Source organism: Hyperoodon ampullatus, assembly GCF_949752795.1.
Source record: "Hyperoodon ampullatus genome assembly, chromosome: 2".
NCBI classification, from domain to species: domain Eukaryota; kingdom Metazoa; phylum Chordata; class Mammalia; order Artiodactyla; family Ziphiidae; genus Hyperoodon; species Hyperoodon ampullatus.
Genome location: NC_136915.1, coordinates 26085569 through 26102012, shown reverse-complemented (window position 1 = coordinate 26102012; position 16444 = coordinate 26085569). Strand labels below are relative to the sequence as shown.

Below are 16444 nucleotides of genomic sequence, written 5' to 3'. Positions count from 1 at the left end.
TTGGGGAAATCCCTTTCCCTCTCTGGGTCTCAGTTTCCCTAGCCAGGAAATGAGGGGGGTAGTTGGGGGTCCCAAGGGGTTATTTGTGTAGTTTGGGGTTTGGGAATGACCTAGAGTGGCCTCCTCACTTTGACCCTGTGTTCTCTGCTTTGTTCTCAGGGTAATTTCGGGGAGGCAGGGCCAGCCGGCAGTCTGGTAAGTGAGCTTTGGATGGCAACAACTCTGGGGAGAAGGACAAGGTGGGACGCGGGGAGATGAGAGGCCCCAGCACGGCCCAGGCAGATGCTGGGCCTCACACATGGCTTCTTATCACACAGGGACCTCCAGGGCCAGTGGGACCCACAGGCATCAAGGGGGAGAAGGTGAGTTGAAGACGTTCCCTGCGCCGCAGCCAGTGCCCGCTTCCCAAACACACGCTTATCCTGCTCTACTTCAAACCCTCCGAGGCTCCCCACTGCCCGAGGGTAACATCTGATTCCTTAGCATGAGGTCAGGACCCCTGAGGCCTTGGCCCCCACCTTCGTTTCTTACCTGTTTTCCCACAATGTCTCCTGAGATATCCCTTGGCAAGCACAGGTGCTATGTCAGGCCAGGCTACATTCCCCAGCCCCAGATTCCAAATCTGCCTGGGGTCCCCCAACTCTGTGTCCTTGCTTGGCAGGGGGAGCCTTGTGAGTCATGCACAGCCCTGTCCAAGCACCAGGATGGGGACAGCCACGTGGTGGCCTTGCCTGGGCCTCCCGGAGAGAAGGGGGAGCCTGGGCATCCAGGCTTTGGCCTGCCAGGAAAACAGGTGAGTTCTGGGGCCTGTGGAGGTGGGATACAGGCAGGGCTTGAGGGGGACAGGGGCTGCCTGGGTCTCTAGGCTCCCTGTGCAGTGGGGAGTAGGTGAGAGTGTGTGGAGGGGTCAGTACCTCTGTCCCCAGAGGGAGCTGGCCTCACAGGCCTCCACCCTTCGTCCTGGGACACAGCATGGCCGGCTGTGCAGAAAGACCACCAACCTGGAACCAGACGGACCTGGGTTCGAAGTCCAGATCTGCCTTTTACTAGCCCTTTGGCTTGAGCCAGTTACTTCCCCTCTCTGTGCCTCTGTTTCCTATGCATGGTGTTGTTGTAAAGCCTGGGAACGATGTGTGTGAAGAACTTAACAGCACACAATAGGCATTCAAGAAATGATAATTACCACTGTGGCGATTATTATTGTTACTGCCTTACTAATAGCAGTGAATGCTGACATAGTGTACATCGTGAGCCATGCACTGTTTCATGTATATCAGCTTGTCTCATCTCACAGGAACCCTACGAGGGAGAAGCCTGTGCTCTTTTTATTGTCCCCATTTGACGGATAAAGAAACCGAGGCACAAAGAGGTTAAGTAACTTGCCCAGGATCACCCAGGCAGGGAGCCTGGCTCAAGTCTCTTCTCTTGAATATCGCTTCACTAGAATGAGAGCAGAGATTTTGACCTGTCTTGTATATTGTATATTCCCGGAGTCTAACACACTGCCAGACACTTAAGGGTGTCTAGTATGAGTGAATGGGTGCTGGAAGTGCTTTCTCCTCAGGGCAAAGCTGGAGAGCATGGATTGAAAGGGCAGAAGGTAAGATAACTTGGCGGGCACGGGTGGGCACCACCTCCTCTCAGATGCCCTCCCCGCCTCCTATTCCTGATTGCCCTGTGCCCACTCTCCACTCCCTGCCCAGCCCCCAGCCCCAGTGAAGGGCTCTGAGTGCCTGCAGGTCCCAAGAGGGCACCGTGCCCTGCCCTCCTTGAGCCCTACTCCAGCTGGATCACCCCTGCCCTCTTTGAACCCTACTCCTTACAGGGCGATGCTGGGAATCCTGGAGATCCTGGAACACCGGGCACCATGGGGCGGCCGGGACTGTCAGGAGATCCTGGGGTTCGGGGCCCTGCAGGGCCAAAAGGAGAAAAGGTCAGTCAGGCAGGGGGCAGTTTTTTGCATGAGCAGAAAAGAGATTAGGCTGAGAGCTAGTGAGGGGAAGGACTTGGGGTCAGGCTGTGAGCCTCAGGGGATGCCAGAATCATTGGGTGGAGGCGCCTTGGCTATTCTCCGAGGCAGGAAGGAGAGCTAGGCGTGTCAGGGGCCGATTTTGATATCCCAGGCTGAGGAGGGGTCAGTGGAGGGGCAGAGCTTTCAGAAGGGCACAAGGATCCCCTTTCCGACGTCTCCTCCCGGCTTGGCTGCCAGGCCTGGCTCACGAGCTCCTGGCTGTGCCCCTCTCTGACCAGGGTGATGGCTGCACTGCCTGCCCCAGCCTGCAGGGGGCGTTGACCGACAGGGCAGGACTTCCTGGGAAGCCAGGTCTGAAAGGAGATCCTGGGCCGGAAGGCGTGGGCCGGCCTGGTAAACCGGTGAGTTCTGGCTACCTGCCCTCTTGTCCTTCTCTCCCTCCTGCCCCCTTTCCCCTGAGGGACCCATGGCTCACCTGTGTCTTTTAGGGCCAGCCTGGTCTACCAGGAGTTCAAGGACCCCCAGGACTGAAGGGCATACAGGTGTGTGTGAGTGTGAGGGCCTGGGCTGCAGCTCTGTGTGGGTGAGGGTGCGGATGCGGAGATGCGTGGGGACGGTGGGCCTGGAGGGGGGAATGGAGATCAGCTGCAGAGCAGGGAGGGGGCGGAGGTGGAGGAGGTCCAGGAGGAGGGGCTGGGACAGGGGAGAAGGGTGAGTGGGGAATCTCAAGCGCAAGCTTGTCCTGCCTCTTCAGGGAGAGCCAGGGCCTCCAGGAGTGGGAGTCCAGGGGCCTCAGGTGAGTCTCCAGCCTTACGTTTGCCTGCTTGCCTCCCAGCACTTCCCTTACCCAGCTGCTCACTCCCACCTGCCCCCCAAACCTCAGAGCTCTGCCTGCCCCCAGATGCTCAAGGGCACAGCCCTGGCCCGCGGTTGTTTCTGTTGGGGACTTTGGTTTTGACCCCCTGCCCCTCTCTGACCCTCAGAGTCTCCTTGGGGAGCTCTCCTGAGTTTGGGCTGGGAGACACCCCACCCCAGACCAGGTCTGCCGGCGGGGCAGGTTGGCTTGGGCAGCTGTGGCCCAGTCTGCCTTTTCTGACTTGCAGGGGGAGCCTGGAGCCCAGGGTTTGCCTGGCATTCAGGTACGTCTGCCTCGGGCCTGGAGGAGACGGGCAGGCGAAGGGGCCACTCTAGGATAGAGATAACTAAGTGTACTTCCATCTGCAGGGGCTTCTGGGACCTCGGGGGCCACCTGGCCCTGCTGGAGAGAAGGGTGCCAAGGTGAGCCTCTGCCTGCTTGGGCTCTAGACTTATAACACTTCGGAATGTCCTGGCAGTGGGCACGGGGGACATGGGAGCTGAGGGATGTTCGTCAGAGGGCTGCCCAAGGAAGGCCTGGTCTCACCTGCTGGATTGTAGCTAGCTTCAAACTCTGGCCTTGCAACCTTTGTACCCTCTCTTCTACAGGGATCTCCAGGGGTGAAAGGAGCCACTGGGCCTGTGGGACCTGCTGGTGCCAGTGTCTTTGGGCCTCCGGTAAGGCCCCCCCCACCCCGCGCTCCACACTGGGGATGTTGCTTGGACCAAGGGCGTTGCCTCCAGGAAGAGGGCACGGGGCTGACCCTGCCCTTCCCAGCAGCATGGGGGATGGGAGGAGAGAGGCCTCAGCCTGTCCCGGCCTGGGAGAAGGAAGACCGCCCTGTTTGCGGGGAGCCCCTGAAGAATGATAGTTTTGAACACCACTAGTTTTTGAGCAGTGACGGTGCTGAGGCCCTGTGCTAAGCTCTAAACAAACAGAGATTCACTTAATCCTCACAACAGCCCCGTAAGGGAACGGCTATGATTATCCCCATTTCACAGATGAGGAAACTGAAGGCCAGAGAGTGAGGAGACAGAGCCGGGACTTGAACCCAGGTCTGTCTGACTCAAAGCCCATATGTTCTGCCTGCCACCCTCCACTTCAAACCTTGGAGTCATTCGGGATCATCTAAAACAGTGCTGCCCAATAGAACTCTCTGCCCTGCCTGAGATGTGGCCAGCAGCCCCACGTGGCTGTTGAGCACTCAGAATGTAGCTAGTGTGACTGAAGAACTAAACTTTAGATTTAATTTTAATTATTTTAAATTTAAGTAGCCGCATGTGGCTATTGGCTACCGTACTAGCCCACACAGATCTATCTAGACCAGCAACACTTTCAACCTTGTTACCCTCAAGGACCTCCCTTTATTGCTGTCCCACCAGTGATTCCCATGTTCTGAAACATGTGTCTGTTGAACAAATTGCATAGATTAGGTAATAATATACGCATTTCCTCATTTTTATTCATCAAAGACCTGTATAATAGCTAGCTTCGACTCCACATGAACCCACTAGAATTTTTTAAGATGATATAATTCTAGCCTAAATCAAAGAAATGCTACCTTTCAGCCAGCCTGTGCCATGCCAGGTTGTGGGCAGATGTATAATTTTTCCTAGGCCTTTTGGTAATGTTGAAAATAGCCCGTGAACTGTATCTTTTCTGTCTTTATGGATCCCTAGAGAAATTCCAGACCCAGTTTGGGAATCACAGATGGATTCCTCCTGAGGGTGCGCTGAAGCCCAGAGGGGCCACGGCCTTGCCCAAGTCCCCACCGTCCGTGTGGTTGCCTAGCACAGCTGGGTAGTCAGGGTCCCCGCCTGTCCCAGGGAGCTCCCGGTAAAGGCAGAGGTGAAGGTGAAGGCGACCCTGGTCCTCAGGGAGCTTTGAGTCCCACGTGCGAAGGTGGCCTGTCCCACAGGACAGCAGCCGTCAGAAAGCCCTGCTGACTTCTCCAGACCGTCTTCCCTCAAGTTGAATCCCATCCGGGAGGTTTCCCAATTCTGGCGCCGCACTCACTAGTTGTGTGACCTTAGGCCAGTGACAGCCTCTCAGGGCCTTCAGTTCCTTGTTGACAAATCGGGGCTGAAATTCCTGTCTCCTCAAATCAACTGAGAGAACTTTTATGATGGAGAGAATTGTGTCAAACACTAAAGGGTAAGAGGACAGAGCAGGGACTTTGGGCCGCACAGACCTGGGTGCAGCCATGCTGTTGGGTCTATTACAAAATGTCTTTAAGCCTCTGTTTTGTCACCTGTATAATGGAACAATACCATCCTGCAGGGCTGGGAGTGGGGATTCCATCCAGTGTTCCCTGACAGGTGCTTGGCTCAGTGTCTGACACCCAGAAAGTGCTCGGGAAATGCCAGTGTTCTTCCTCCTTCCTCCTCGCCTTGTCTCTTGGGCCTCAGTCTCCTATTCTAGGACATGGGCACCGGGGTGTGGGTTTCAGGGGAGCCTGGCGCTGCTTCTGTTTGTCCTATCACCCTCCCCTGCTGGCTGCTGTCCAGCCTCGCCCACTGACCCTGGGCTCTCTCCCTTCAGGGCCCTGAAGGACAGCAAGGACAGACTGGACTTCCAGGAGCCAGAGGGATGCTGGTGAGTACCGTGTCGTGGGGCAGCAGGAAGCCACATCTGGCCCTTTCTCCACACCCCTATCTACTCATCTCCCTGTGTTTCTTCCCTGCAGGGTGAAAAGGGAGCGCAGGGAGAAAAGGTAAGTCCCAGGAACCTGTGACCAATACTCTGGGGAAATTAGCAGCCCCTGGAGCTCCACCACCCAGGGGACCCTCTGCACTTGGCTGTAGCCCTGGACTGAAGGATGGGTGCTGAGGAGTCATCCTGGTCTCCTTGCCACCCACTAGCTCCCTTGTTGCTGGCCCAGGGCTCAACCAGGATCCCAGGAGACCCAGAGAGCTCTAAGACCCCCATCGGGGGAAGCTGCATTTTCAGATGGACGCTGAGTTACAAGACAGGGGAAGGAGCTGAGTTCAGAAGGACTAGTGAGAGGACAGGGATATGAGGGGCCAGGAGAGAAGGGCATGGAAGCCAGGCTGGGCCAAGGGGAATGGGGCTGAATACTTATGCAGCAGCAGACAATGATGAAGCTAAAAATTCAGTAACACCAAGAGCTGTTGATGGCTGAGTGCTTGGCACATGGCAGGAACTCTATATACATTCATGCATTCCATCCTCATGACAGTCTATGCATTTGGTATTATTATCCCCATTTTATAGATGAGGAGACTGAGTTTCAGAGAGGTTAAGCAGATTACCCAAGGGTACAGTCGAAAGAGGCCGATCCTGGATTTAAATCCTGCCCTCTCCATCTCTAGAGCCTGCCCTGCCTCCCAGCTGTTGATTAACAGAGGGTCCTCCATCCTCGCCCCCTGCTGACAAAGGCTCTTTTCTTTTCAGGGTGAGCCAGGGGAGTGCTCCTGCCCCTCCCGAGGGGACCCCATCTTCTCTGGCATGCCGGTAAGTGGTGCTGAGAGCCTTCCCCCCCGACCTGGGGGTGAGGCCTGGCTTCCGGCCTTGTGCCCAAGACGCACAGGCCCCTGCTCCCCAGCCAACTGCGTCCCCACGCAGCCCTGTGCTTGGGGTGGACGTTGCCTATAACCTCTCCCCTTCTTTTGCGATCCCCACTCCCACCCAGGGTGCTCCGGGACTTTGGATGGGCAGCTCCTGGCAGCCGGGCCCGCAGGTGTGTGTCGCTTGTCTCCTCTGTCTCTCCTCTTGTCTGCCAGCGCCCCGAGGCTTGCCCATCCTAACGCCAGCGCCCCCAGCGATGGGGCAGAACTTTCTTCTGGGTCTGATGGTTTCTTCTCTCCTTCAGGGTCCTCCGGGTATTCCTGGACCACCAGGCCCCCCTGGAATGCCTGGGCTTCAGGTAAAGAGGGAGAAGAGAAGAGGGGTCAAGGCAACAGGGCGCATGCTCTGTGCTGGACCCCAAGTGTGCCGCTCCCCTGCCCCAACGCTTGTATGTGTCATTTCTCACTCCTTGTGCTCCCGCTTCCCAGAGTGGTACGGAGGGCGCGCTGGTCCCTGAGGGCAGGCTGTGTGTACTCCCAGACCTTTTTTGAGGAATGCCGTGTTGTTGTAGCCCAGGTACCCCACTGACACCTGTGTCAAGCTCGGGCCTTGGTCAGCTGTCAGGAACCCAGAACCTGGGTCGGCTAACAATCCTTGACACTGGTGCAGAGCTCACCATTTTGGAGCAGCGTTCAACATTCATTCATGCAACGAAATTTTTTCACACCTAGTATTTTCCAGGCACTGTTTTAGGTGCTGGCAATACAGCAGTGGACAGAATGAAATCTCTGCCCTCTGGGAGCTTGTATTTCTAGTAAGAGAAACAGGCGATAAGCAAGAGAAATAAATATAGTATGTTAGAAAGTGGTATGTCCTGATAAGAAGGTTAAAGCAGGGAGTGAGGATAGAAAATGGGAGGAGCCCAGGGAGGATATTTGAGAAAAGTGTTGAAAAGAAGGGGATGTTTAAATCAAGACTTAAAGGAAAAAAAGGGAAAAAGAAAAAATAAAAAGACTTGAAGAAAATGAGGAGAGAGCCTGCAGAGGAGAGTATTCCTGACAGATAGACAAGGGAGCAGGTACGAAGGCCCCAGGGGTGGGAACGTGCCTGCCGTGTTTGGAGAACAGGAAGGAGGCCAGGGAGTTAGGGGAGAGCAGTAGGAGTTGAGATCCTTGTGGCATCATGATTAGAGTGTGTGTTCCAGGACCAGGCAGCCTGACTTTGAATCACAGCTCTGCTACGTGTTAGCTTTGTGATGCTGGGTAAGTTACTTACCCTCTCTGTGTCTCAGTTCCTTCATCTGTTAAGTGGAGATATTGTAATTACAGAACCTACCTCATGGGGCTTTTGTGAGTATTCAACAAGTTAATGCATGCTAAATGTGTAGAACCTTGCCTGGCATATAGTGAATGCTCAGAAGGCATTAGCCCTCATTATGACAACAACCACTGTTATGATTTTACATCCATTCTCTCGCATTTGTTTGAGCCTTACATCAACTCCAATAGGAAGGCGGTGGATCCCTAAGTCACAGCTGGGCACACTGAGGTTCTGGGAGGTGAAATATCTTGTCTGAAGTCATCAGCTACAAATTGGCAGTGCTGGGCTGGGGCTTTCCCGTGCAGGGCACTTTCTTCTGCCCTCCACTGCCCTGCAGGGTGGCTCCCCAAGGTTTGCATGCCAGGCCACACTTCCCAGAGGCCCTATAGGAGGCATAGACAGTAGCTTCTGTGTGTCTGGCTCCCAGCTCCTGGAAGAGTGAGTCTCACCTGAAAAGGCAGAGCAGAACTGCATGGAAGCTTTTTACAAACTACTCCCCCCTGCCCTGATGATTTTATATATAGCCCCCTTCACCCTGGGCTGAGAATCTGCTCTGGTGGGCCCCCTTTGCTGATGGGAGCCTCTGTCAGTATTCCAATTCTCTGTCTCATTGAGAGCTCAGAATTAGAGCCATCTCTGTGTCCCCCACAGGCCAGCCACACCTTTAATAAGTGTCCGGGCTTCCTGCTGCACTGCCAGGAAACAGGAATCAGGCTGCAGGGGGCTTGCAGTTTGCCTGGAGAAGCGTGAGAGTCATTTCAAAGTGACCCATTAACAAGCGCACGCAGATGTCATGTGAACCCTGCCAAGACATGTTGGGGGAACGAGGCAGAAAAGAGTGACTGCCACCGAGTTTGGTCCCAGGCACCAGAGTCCTCTTCTGGCACCAGTGCTGGAGACCAAGCCGAGGCTGCTGCTTGCAGGCACCTGCCCTGTGCCAGGCAGGGTGCAGGTCCCCTTCCCTGGTCGTCTCCTGCAGTCCTTTCAAGGAAGGGAGGGCCCAGCAGCTCCTCTCTTCAGGTGCAGGAACAGGCTCAGAGATAGACAGCATCCAGAGCTCCAGTAATCCCCATCCATTCCTATAGATGTTAAGAAGTGTGCGGCTCTATAGCTAGTAGACAGTGCATAGGTAGCTCTTCACTCCTACAGTAGAACAAGTGGGAGGTATAGTTCTGGGCGCGCAGGAAAAGAAAATCACAAAGTATCAGGCTTGAACTAACACAGACAACCGAGAGTGGGGCAGGGGGTGAATGATAATTTAGGGGCATAATTAGAATTAACCCGGTCACGGTGTTTCCCCTGTGCCAGGGGCTATTCTAAGCACTTGGCCTTCTTAACTCATTGAGGACTCGGAATGAGCAGGGCTGGGGGACGGCACGTGGAGGTGCAGGAGGGGCCGGGGGAGACGGACTCCAGGTCTGACTCAGGCAGGCCTGGTGGAGCCTGGCCTGAAATCAGGTGGGCTGCCAGGGAGGTTGGCATGTTCTATTGCTGGGAGCTGGGACTTGAAGGGAGGCCGGCTCTCAGAGCAGGCCAAGGAAATCCCGTGTCGGGGGAGCAGAGTGAGCAGCAGTGCGTTCACTCAGCATGTATGTGATGCGTGCCTCCTCCAGGTCGGGCGCTGGGCATTTAAAAGCGAGCATGCTCCCTGCCTCCGTGGAGTATTTAATATGCAGATGTGCACTGTGAGTCTGTAAGGGGAACAGAGTCTGGGTGGTAAACGTGAGCATCCCTTGTGCCATGCTCTGTACTAAGCTTATAGCCATGATCTCCTTTAAGCCTCACCACGAACTACCACTGTTCTACAGAAAAGGAAACTGAGGCACAGAGATTCCCCCCCACCTCCCCACAAGTAACCTGGCAAAAGTTGTACAGGTAGTTAGTTAGAATTTGCACCTAGGTGGGTATGACTCCCAGGCCTCTACGCTGTGTGTGCATGAGTGTTCTGGGGAATGTCTTTTGAGGAATGATGCAGAAATGGTGGTTAAGACAGGGGTTGAAGCCAGTGGTCCTCAATCTGAATCTCACCTCTGTGCCTTGCTCGTCCTGTGACCTTTAGCAAGTTGCTTGCCTCTCTGAGTTCTTCGTCTTGTTTTTAAGATGGAGATAACACTCACCTCACCAAAACAACTGTGGTGATTAAATGAGAAAATATAGGAAAAGTACTTAGCGCAGAAAGAAATAATAGTTATTTACTATATAGAAGACCCACTGCCCTAACATGTAGGGGAAGAAATCATTTGGACTGGTCACCCCACTGGGCCTCCTCAGCTCCCCCTACAAACAGTCTGGAGACTTTTTGTTTTCTTTTTTTTTTTTGCGGTACGCGGGCCTCTCACTGTTGTGGCCTCTCCCGTTGCGGAGCACAGGCTCCGGGCGCGCAGGCTCAGCGGCCATGGCTCACGGGCCTAGCAGCTCCGCGGCATGTGGGATCTTCCCGGACCGGGGCACGAACCCGTGTCCCCTGCATCGGCAGGCAGACTGTCAACCACTGCGCCACCAGGGAAGCCCCTGGAGACTTTTGAGCTGAGAATAGATGTCAGCCAGGGCTCTCAGCTCTTCAGGATGAGGGGGAGGGGCAGTGGCGATGGTGAGAAAGAATCTGGGTGACCTGCAGGCTAGAGAGAGGTGTCCACTCACCCGTGTCTCTTCTTGGCTGCAGGGAGTGCCTGGGAACAACGGTTTGCCAGGACAGCCTGGGCTGACTGCAGAGCTGGTAGGTAGCGGTCTGGACTCACTGTCCAGCGCCTCCCCTGCTCTTCCCAGGGCTGAGCTTGCCATGCTAGCGCCCTTAACTGCTGTGGCGGTCCCTCTTCCCTCCGTCTTCTGAGGCTGGGAGAAACCTGGATGCCACGTGGCTCCCCAAGGCTCCACCTGGTGCCATAAATCTCCGTCCCCCTTCCGCTCGCCCTCTGAGCCCTCGTGTCTGTCTCTTGCAGGGATCCTTGCCCATTGAGCAGCACGTCCTTAAGGTAAGGGAGTCAGAGGGAGGGCGTAGGAACTGGCAGGGGTTCCCCTAAGGGGATCGTTGTAGTAAGCGCTCAGCTGCGTGGCCCCACACACAGAGAGCTGCAGATGGAGCTGTTTGTGGGGACCGTGCATGCCAGGCATCTGGCTGAGGGGGCCTAGTCAGGGGCCGGTGTTTGCTGAGCGAGTGTTTGAAGGAATTCTGTGAAGGCACCCAGGTGGCCATGGGTGCTCTGGGCAGTGGTAACTCAGAGGCCTGCCCTCAGCAGTTGCCAGTGAGGTCACACGGGGGCAGGGCAGGGAAGGTGAACGTGCACTTGGAGGGCAGTCAGGCAGGGATTTGCGAAGTCTATGATAGGACTGGTTAGGGGCCTGGAAGAAGGCTCTGGCTGTCCTCTGCTCAATCCAGAAAGAATCCAGGGAGGAGAAGGGATTTGAGAGGTGATTCTAGTGGGGCAAGAAAGGGGACTTGGGGCCTGAAGGGAGAGTCGGCCTGTGCCAGGGTCTGTCAGTAGCATTAAGACCATGCGCGAGGGCTGTGGCCTGGTCTGATCTCCCACGCTGGGCACCACGGGTGACACAGCCCTTCCTTGCTCAATTACCTCTAGAGACCAGATCAGGACTCTTCCCTCCTCCAGCTCAGCATCCTTTGGGGTCCCTCCCACGCCTTGGCCTCCAGAGCCCCTGTCCTGGTCACCCCCCTCTAGCACTGGCTGGTCAGTGCCCTGGAGTTCCCACGACCCCAGTGGTCCTGGTCAGGACAGAGCACGGGGACTGCCTGCCCCGCCCCTGCTCTGGACAGCAGTCATCTCCAGAAGCAGCCTGTGGTCGGGTTATCCTTCTGGCAGCAGTTACAGGTTGGATCACGGCAGGGTTGTGGCAGTGAACCCCCGCTCTTCTGCCCTAGGCCTCTGGCAAGCCAGGGTTCCCCAAGTCCTGCCCCTGGGCAAGTGATTATGTGACTCCAAATGCAGGATTCGACATTTCTCTGTGTAACGTGTCATCTGATGGCTTCTTGATCAAGTGCTCCACAGAGGGCCCCCAACAGGAACTGAGTGTGGTCTGGAGAAGGGGTCAGATGGGCACCGACAGCCCAGAGGAAGCCTGGGCCTGTGGACAGAGCGCTTCCTTGGCCCTCAGACAGGCCAAGGTCCAATCCAGGGTCCCACTTCCCTTAGACAAGTCATGCTGTCTCTTTGAGCCTCGGCTTTCTCGTCTCCAGCGTGCTTATAAGGTGACCTGCCTCATTGCACTGTCAGGGTTGAATGTGATACTGTGCAAGGCCTGCCACCATTGCTGGCATCATGGGTGCTGAGTAAATGACAACCATTATCATGGAGCTTTGCAGCAAACTGTGGAGGTGGAGCAGCGTCTCCTCTAGGGGCCCATGGACATCCCGCCAGGCCGTGGATAGATGCCAGGCTCCCGAGTCCTCTGAAATTGTAGTCTAGCTTTCCCTAGTAGGTTTCGTTTTGAGGGGGAGCGGACTCACAGCTTCCATCAAACTCTCAGAGAGGTCTGTGACCCAAAGAGGTTAAAGCCTCCAGGTAGGAGGAGGACTTTCTTGTCAGGAAGACTTCAGGCCCGGCCCACTGGGGAGCCTGTAACAGCCGGGATCGACTGGGAAGTGCAGGGCAGGCCGCATCCCAGAGGCTGTCTGCGAAGGGCCTGACTCCTCCTGCAGCTGTTTCCTTTGCTCCCTTGGGCAGAGAAGCTGGTGTTTGGAGATGCCCTTTTCAGTCTAAATCCTGGTGGCGTGTCCTCACACTGGGTGCAGGTTGCAGGAACAGCCGGGACAGATGGTCCCTCCGCGGGCCCCTGCGCCTCCTCCCACACGCCTGTCTGGAAAGTGGCGTTGGCTTGGCCCTACCGGAGCTTCTTCCTGGAGGAAACTCAAAGCCAGTGTTGGGATCGGGTCCCTTGAGGATACAGCAAAGCTGCCGCAGACATGTGGCTGGGGAGAAAGAGAGTGGGTGGGTGCCGGCCAGCAGGATGCCACTGGCTGAGTTCGGAGTGGGTTTCCCCCATGCGGCCCACCCTGGCCTTCTCCGACCCGGGCCCCATGCCACCCCCGCTTTTTCTCATCAGAGCATCTGCGGGGACTGTGTCCAGAGGCAGACGGCCCACCCAGTGGCCCTCCTGGAAAGTGGAGAAAAGGGAGACCAGGGCATCCCCGGCGTGCCAGGCCTCGACAGCTGCGCCCGGGTAGGAGGCTGGGCTCGGGGTGGCCTTGGTGCAGGGCGAGCTCCCGGCTGCCCCCGCTGACCGGGCCCCTGACTGTCGTCCGCAGTGCTTCACAGAGCGGGAGCGGCCGAGGGCTGAGGAGGCCCAGGTGAGTGGGCCTCCGTCTTCTCTTCACTCCCAGCCCCGAGCCCCATGGGGCTGCTCACACTCACCGTCCATCCCGCTCCAGGGAGACAACAGCGAGGGAGATCTGGGCTGTGCAGGGAGCCCCGGCCTGCCCGGTGCTCCAGGACTGCCCGGCCAGAGAGGAGAAGAGGTAAGAGCAGGGCCCTTGCCTGGGCTGGACCCCGAGGCAGATGCAGTCTCCACTTAGATGGCTCTCAGTTCCCAAGGGCAGTTTCCTTCCTGCCAAAAGCCTTCTCAGGCCCTCCGAGGCCTTAGGTCACCGGCGCCCCTCGCTGCTCTGGGCCCTGGGCCACTCCTTCTCCCCTGGCCTTGCTGCTTCCTTAGCCTGCAGCTCTCCTCCAAGGCCCGCTCCTTTACCCCTTCAGCCCTTTGCTCACATATCACCTTCTCAGTGAGACACTCCCTGACCACCCTCTCTAAAATAGAACTCCCACACCTGTGCTCGAAGCCCAGTCCCTCTCTCTGCCCCACACTCCTCACTGTCTGGCATCTTGTGTATTCCCTTCATTTGGGAACACGCCTGTGTGTTCTGAGCACCGCCTGTGTGCCAGCCTCTGTTCTATGCATTACTGTCCACCTCTCCCTAGATTGTAAGCGCCACAAGGTGGGGATTTTAATGTTCCATTTGTCATTGTGTCCTCAGCCCCTGGACCAGTGCCCAGTACATAATAGCTGCTCAATAAATGTTTGTTGGATGATTGAATGAACCGAATGAAAGGTTTAACGTCAGCTTTAACATCCTGCTCTGACAGCACTGCCTGTTGACTCGGTCTGTGGCAGGCTAGGAGGAGGGCTGCAGAGACCTCAGGGCACTGTGGGCCTGAGCCTCTTCATCCATATTTCCTGGCTTCCTTTGCAGGGTCCGCCCGGCATGAGGGGCTCCCCGGGTCCTCCAGGCCCTATTGTAAGTATGTGTGGGTTTCCTGGCCTGCTTGAGAGGCTCTCAGAGGGGTTGTAAAGCCAGACACCGTTCTGCTGCCTTGTCTCCGGGAAGCTGGGCAGGACAGAAAGAGGGAACTTCCTTTCCCTCTCCTTTCCCTCGTCAGAGCATCTGCGGGGACTGTGGCCTCCCACCACCGAATCCCCAGAACTGACCTGCTCCACCCCGCTCTGCCTGTGGTCCTGCTTAGAGGAGGCCCTCAGGGCGCATCCTTGTTTCTGCAGCCCCGTCCCTGCTGTGTTTTGCACCCATGGCTCATGGTCTGGGCAGCCAGGAAAGCGTGTGGCAACCTTCAGACAGGGGCCAGGGGCTAAGATGGAGCGGCCCTCTATCATTCTGTAGGGCCATATCTAAGACAAGCCTACAAAGGCTAGACTAGGAGCATCTACCCTGGAGTCCTCTGTGGTGTTGATATGGCAGGAACATAGAAGTGACTAGGAAAGCCTGGAAGAACTGAAAATGCTTTCTTTGGAGGAAAAAAAAAATAGCTGGTGGGAGCCTCTTAGAACCAGGGAGCCCCCACCTGGGGGCTCATGGAAGTCAGGTAACAGGCATGACGGGCTTCCACTCTGGCACCAGGATTCACTCGGACGCGGGAAGACTTGGGCAGGTGGTTTGACTCTGGGGGCTGTTGCGCATCTCTGCTGATGGCAGAGCCATTCTTCCTGGAGCCGAGGCGAGGAGCAGATGTCTTCTGGGCCAAGACTTGGGATGAGTCTCTTTTCCAGCTGCCTTGAAAATATTCCCGTGACTTCCTCTCCCCGTGACCTCTCAGCCCCAGACTGTGACCCAGGGTTACTGTGCTTGTGAGTTGTGACCTGCCTGTTTCTCCCACCAGGGCCCCCCAGGTTTTCCTGGTGCTGTTGGCTCCCCCGGATTGCCTGTAAGAACCTAGCGCTGCTCGACCTCCCCTTCCCCTGCCAGCCAGGTCTCTGTGGCTTTTGCTTGTCTCCCTTCCTGTCGTGCCCTGGCCTCCCCCCTCCATGTTTGTCGTTGTCCCCCTTCAGGCTCGGTAGCTAACGACACAGGTTCCCTGAGGTCCCAGCAGCTTGGACGGCCTCCCAGTCTCTGACTTCTTTTCGTTTCTCCCTTCTCCCTCTTCTCCTGCTTTCTCGCTCTCATCTTCTCTCTTCTCCCCCCTTCCGTTTCCCTTTTTCTCTCCCACAATCACACATCACTCCCCCTAAATCCTCCAGAGCTATTTTACCTTCTTATTTTAAGCTGGTGCCTCTAGGGGCCTCTTTATCCCTGCCTTCTCACTCTGCCTCCTGCTTCTCCCACCTTTGGTGTCGACTGAAGATTTGCTGAAAGTAGTTCTTGGGGCCCTGCCAGGCACCTGGCCCAGAGCCCGGCAGAGATGCCAAAGCTTTAGGGCTTCACACTGCAGGCTGGCACAGGTTTGCTGCCCTGCTGCTTGGCAGGGCTGTCCAGAGGAACCCCAGGGATTTCAAGGCGGCCATGCTTGCAACTTTTCCCATCATCCTAGAGGAAACTTCCTCCTCTTCCTTCCCTCTTCTTTGGCTCTGGTCCCAGTCTGCTCTGAGGCTGGGCACGTGATGCCAGCAGTAGGGCTTCTGGGTGTCGTGGGGCCCTGCCCCTCTGTGCCCAGTGTCTTGGCCACCTCCTTCTGCCAGGTGTCGTTAATTGCTCTGCCTTCGTCATCGTCACAAGTATGTTTGAGTCATCCTTATCCTCACTGTTGCTCCCTCCTGGGTCATGGAAACTAACCTCCTGTTTGTCAGATTTCGTGTTTCTGGGGGCCTAACTCCTCTCCTCCCAGGCCTGGTGATGGAGGCTCAGGGAGCAAGGCCTCTCCTTGTCACAGTTCCATCTGTCCCCACGTCCTCATCCTGGCCGGACCTTGTCTGTTTCTGCTTGCTTGGGTGAAGGGGCCATCTGTCCGTCTAGCCATCTGTCTTGTGTTGTGGAAAGGTTTGGGTGCCGTTTCTTGAGGGCACGAGGGAGAAGGGGCAGACACGGCCCCTTAATGGTGCGGTGCACCCACGAAGGCCAGGGCGAGGAGTGAGGAGGGATGGGGGCTCTGGCTTTGATTGAAATGGATATCCCTTTCCACCTAGAAAGTGACAGGGACTGCTCTGGAGGGAGCCTTCCCATGTCCCCCCCCAGCATCCCTAAAAGCATGTGATTTTTGGCTGGGGCGGGGGGCTTGGAGAGGTAAGTGTTGGGAGTCTGGTGATACATTTTGGTGGGGAGCATCTCTCTAGGGACACCTCTCTGGACAGTTGCCCCTCAGGGGGAGCACGTGTCACCCTCCTAAAGGTGCACCCCAGACAGTGGTCACAGTAGGGCACACCAGTGACAGCCACCTGAGAAGTACCACCTGAGAGTCACCCGGCTGGGCGGGCATATCTCTGTGGTGACCTGTCTTGGGGGGCATGCTTCTGAGAGGCACCCTTACGTGGGGATTTACACCTCTGATAGTTACCCTTCTGGGCACGCCCCCTATGGTCACTTTGCTGGGGACACTATG

The 16444-nt window shown here is 56.4% G+C and overlaps 1 protein-coding gene across 1 annotated transcript in view; it reads left to right on the top strand.

The window, feature by feature from the left end:
• COL16A1 (collagen type XVI alpha 1 chain) overlaps positions 1 to 16444 on the top strand; it is a gene marked incomplete at its 5' end in the record, with an annotated part of 48848 nt that overhangs the window by 15142 nt on the left and 17262 nt on the right. Inside the window, 23 exons of the mRNA XM_079698549.1 lie at positions 160 to 195; positions 318 to 362; positions 662 to 793; positions 1565 to 1600; positions 1826 to 1933; positions 2251 to 2373; positions 2461 to 2514; positions 2727 to 2768; positions 3076 to 3111; positions 3197 to 3250; positions 3437 to 3505; positions 5370 to 5423; positions 5515 to 5541; positions 6243 to 6302; positions 6481 to 6528; positions 6661 to 6714; positions 10339 to 10392; positions 10616 to 10648; positions 12732 to 12848; positions 12934 to 12975; positions 13057 to 13143; positions 13873 to 13917; positions 14792 to 14836. Of these exons, the coding sequence (XP_079554675.1) occupies positions 160 to 195; positions 318 to 362; positions 662 to 793; positions 1565 to 1600; positions 1826 to 1933; positions 2251 to 2373; positions 2461 to 2514; positions 2727 to 2768; positions 3076 to 3111; positions 3197 to 3250; positions 3437 to 3505; positions 5370 to 5423; positions 5515 to 5541; positions 6243 to 6302; positions 6481 to 6528; positions 6661 to 6714; positions 10339 to 10392; positions 10616 to 10648; positions 12732 to 12848; positions 12934 to 12975; positions 13057 to 13143; positions 13873 to 13917; positions 14792 to 14836 (1401 nt within the window). The remainder of the gene's footprint in view (positions 1 to 159; positions 196 to 317; positions 363 to 661; positions 794 to 1564; positions 1601 to 1825; positions 1934 to 2250; positions 2374 to 2460; positions 2515 to 2726; positions 2769 to 3075; positions 3112 to 3196; positions 3251 to 3436; positions 3506 to 5369; positions 5424 to 5514; positions 5542 to 6242; positions 6303 to 6480; positions 6529 to 6660; positions 6715 to 10338; positions 10393 to 10615; positions 10649 to 12731; positions 12849 to 12933; positions 12976 to 13056; positions 13144 to 13872; positions 13918 to 14791; positions 14837 to 16444) is intronic.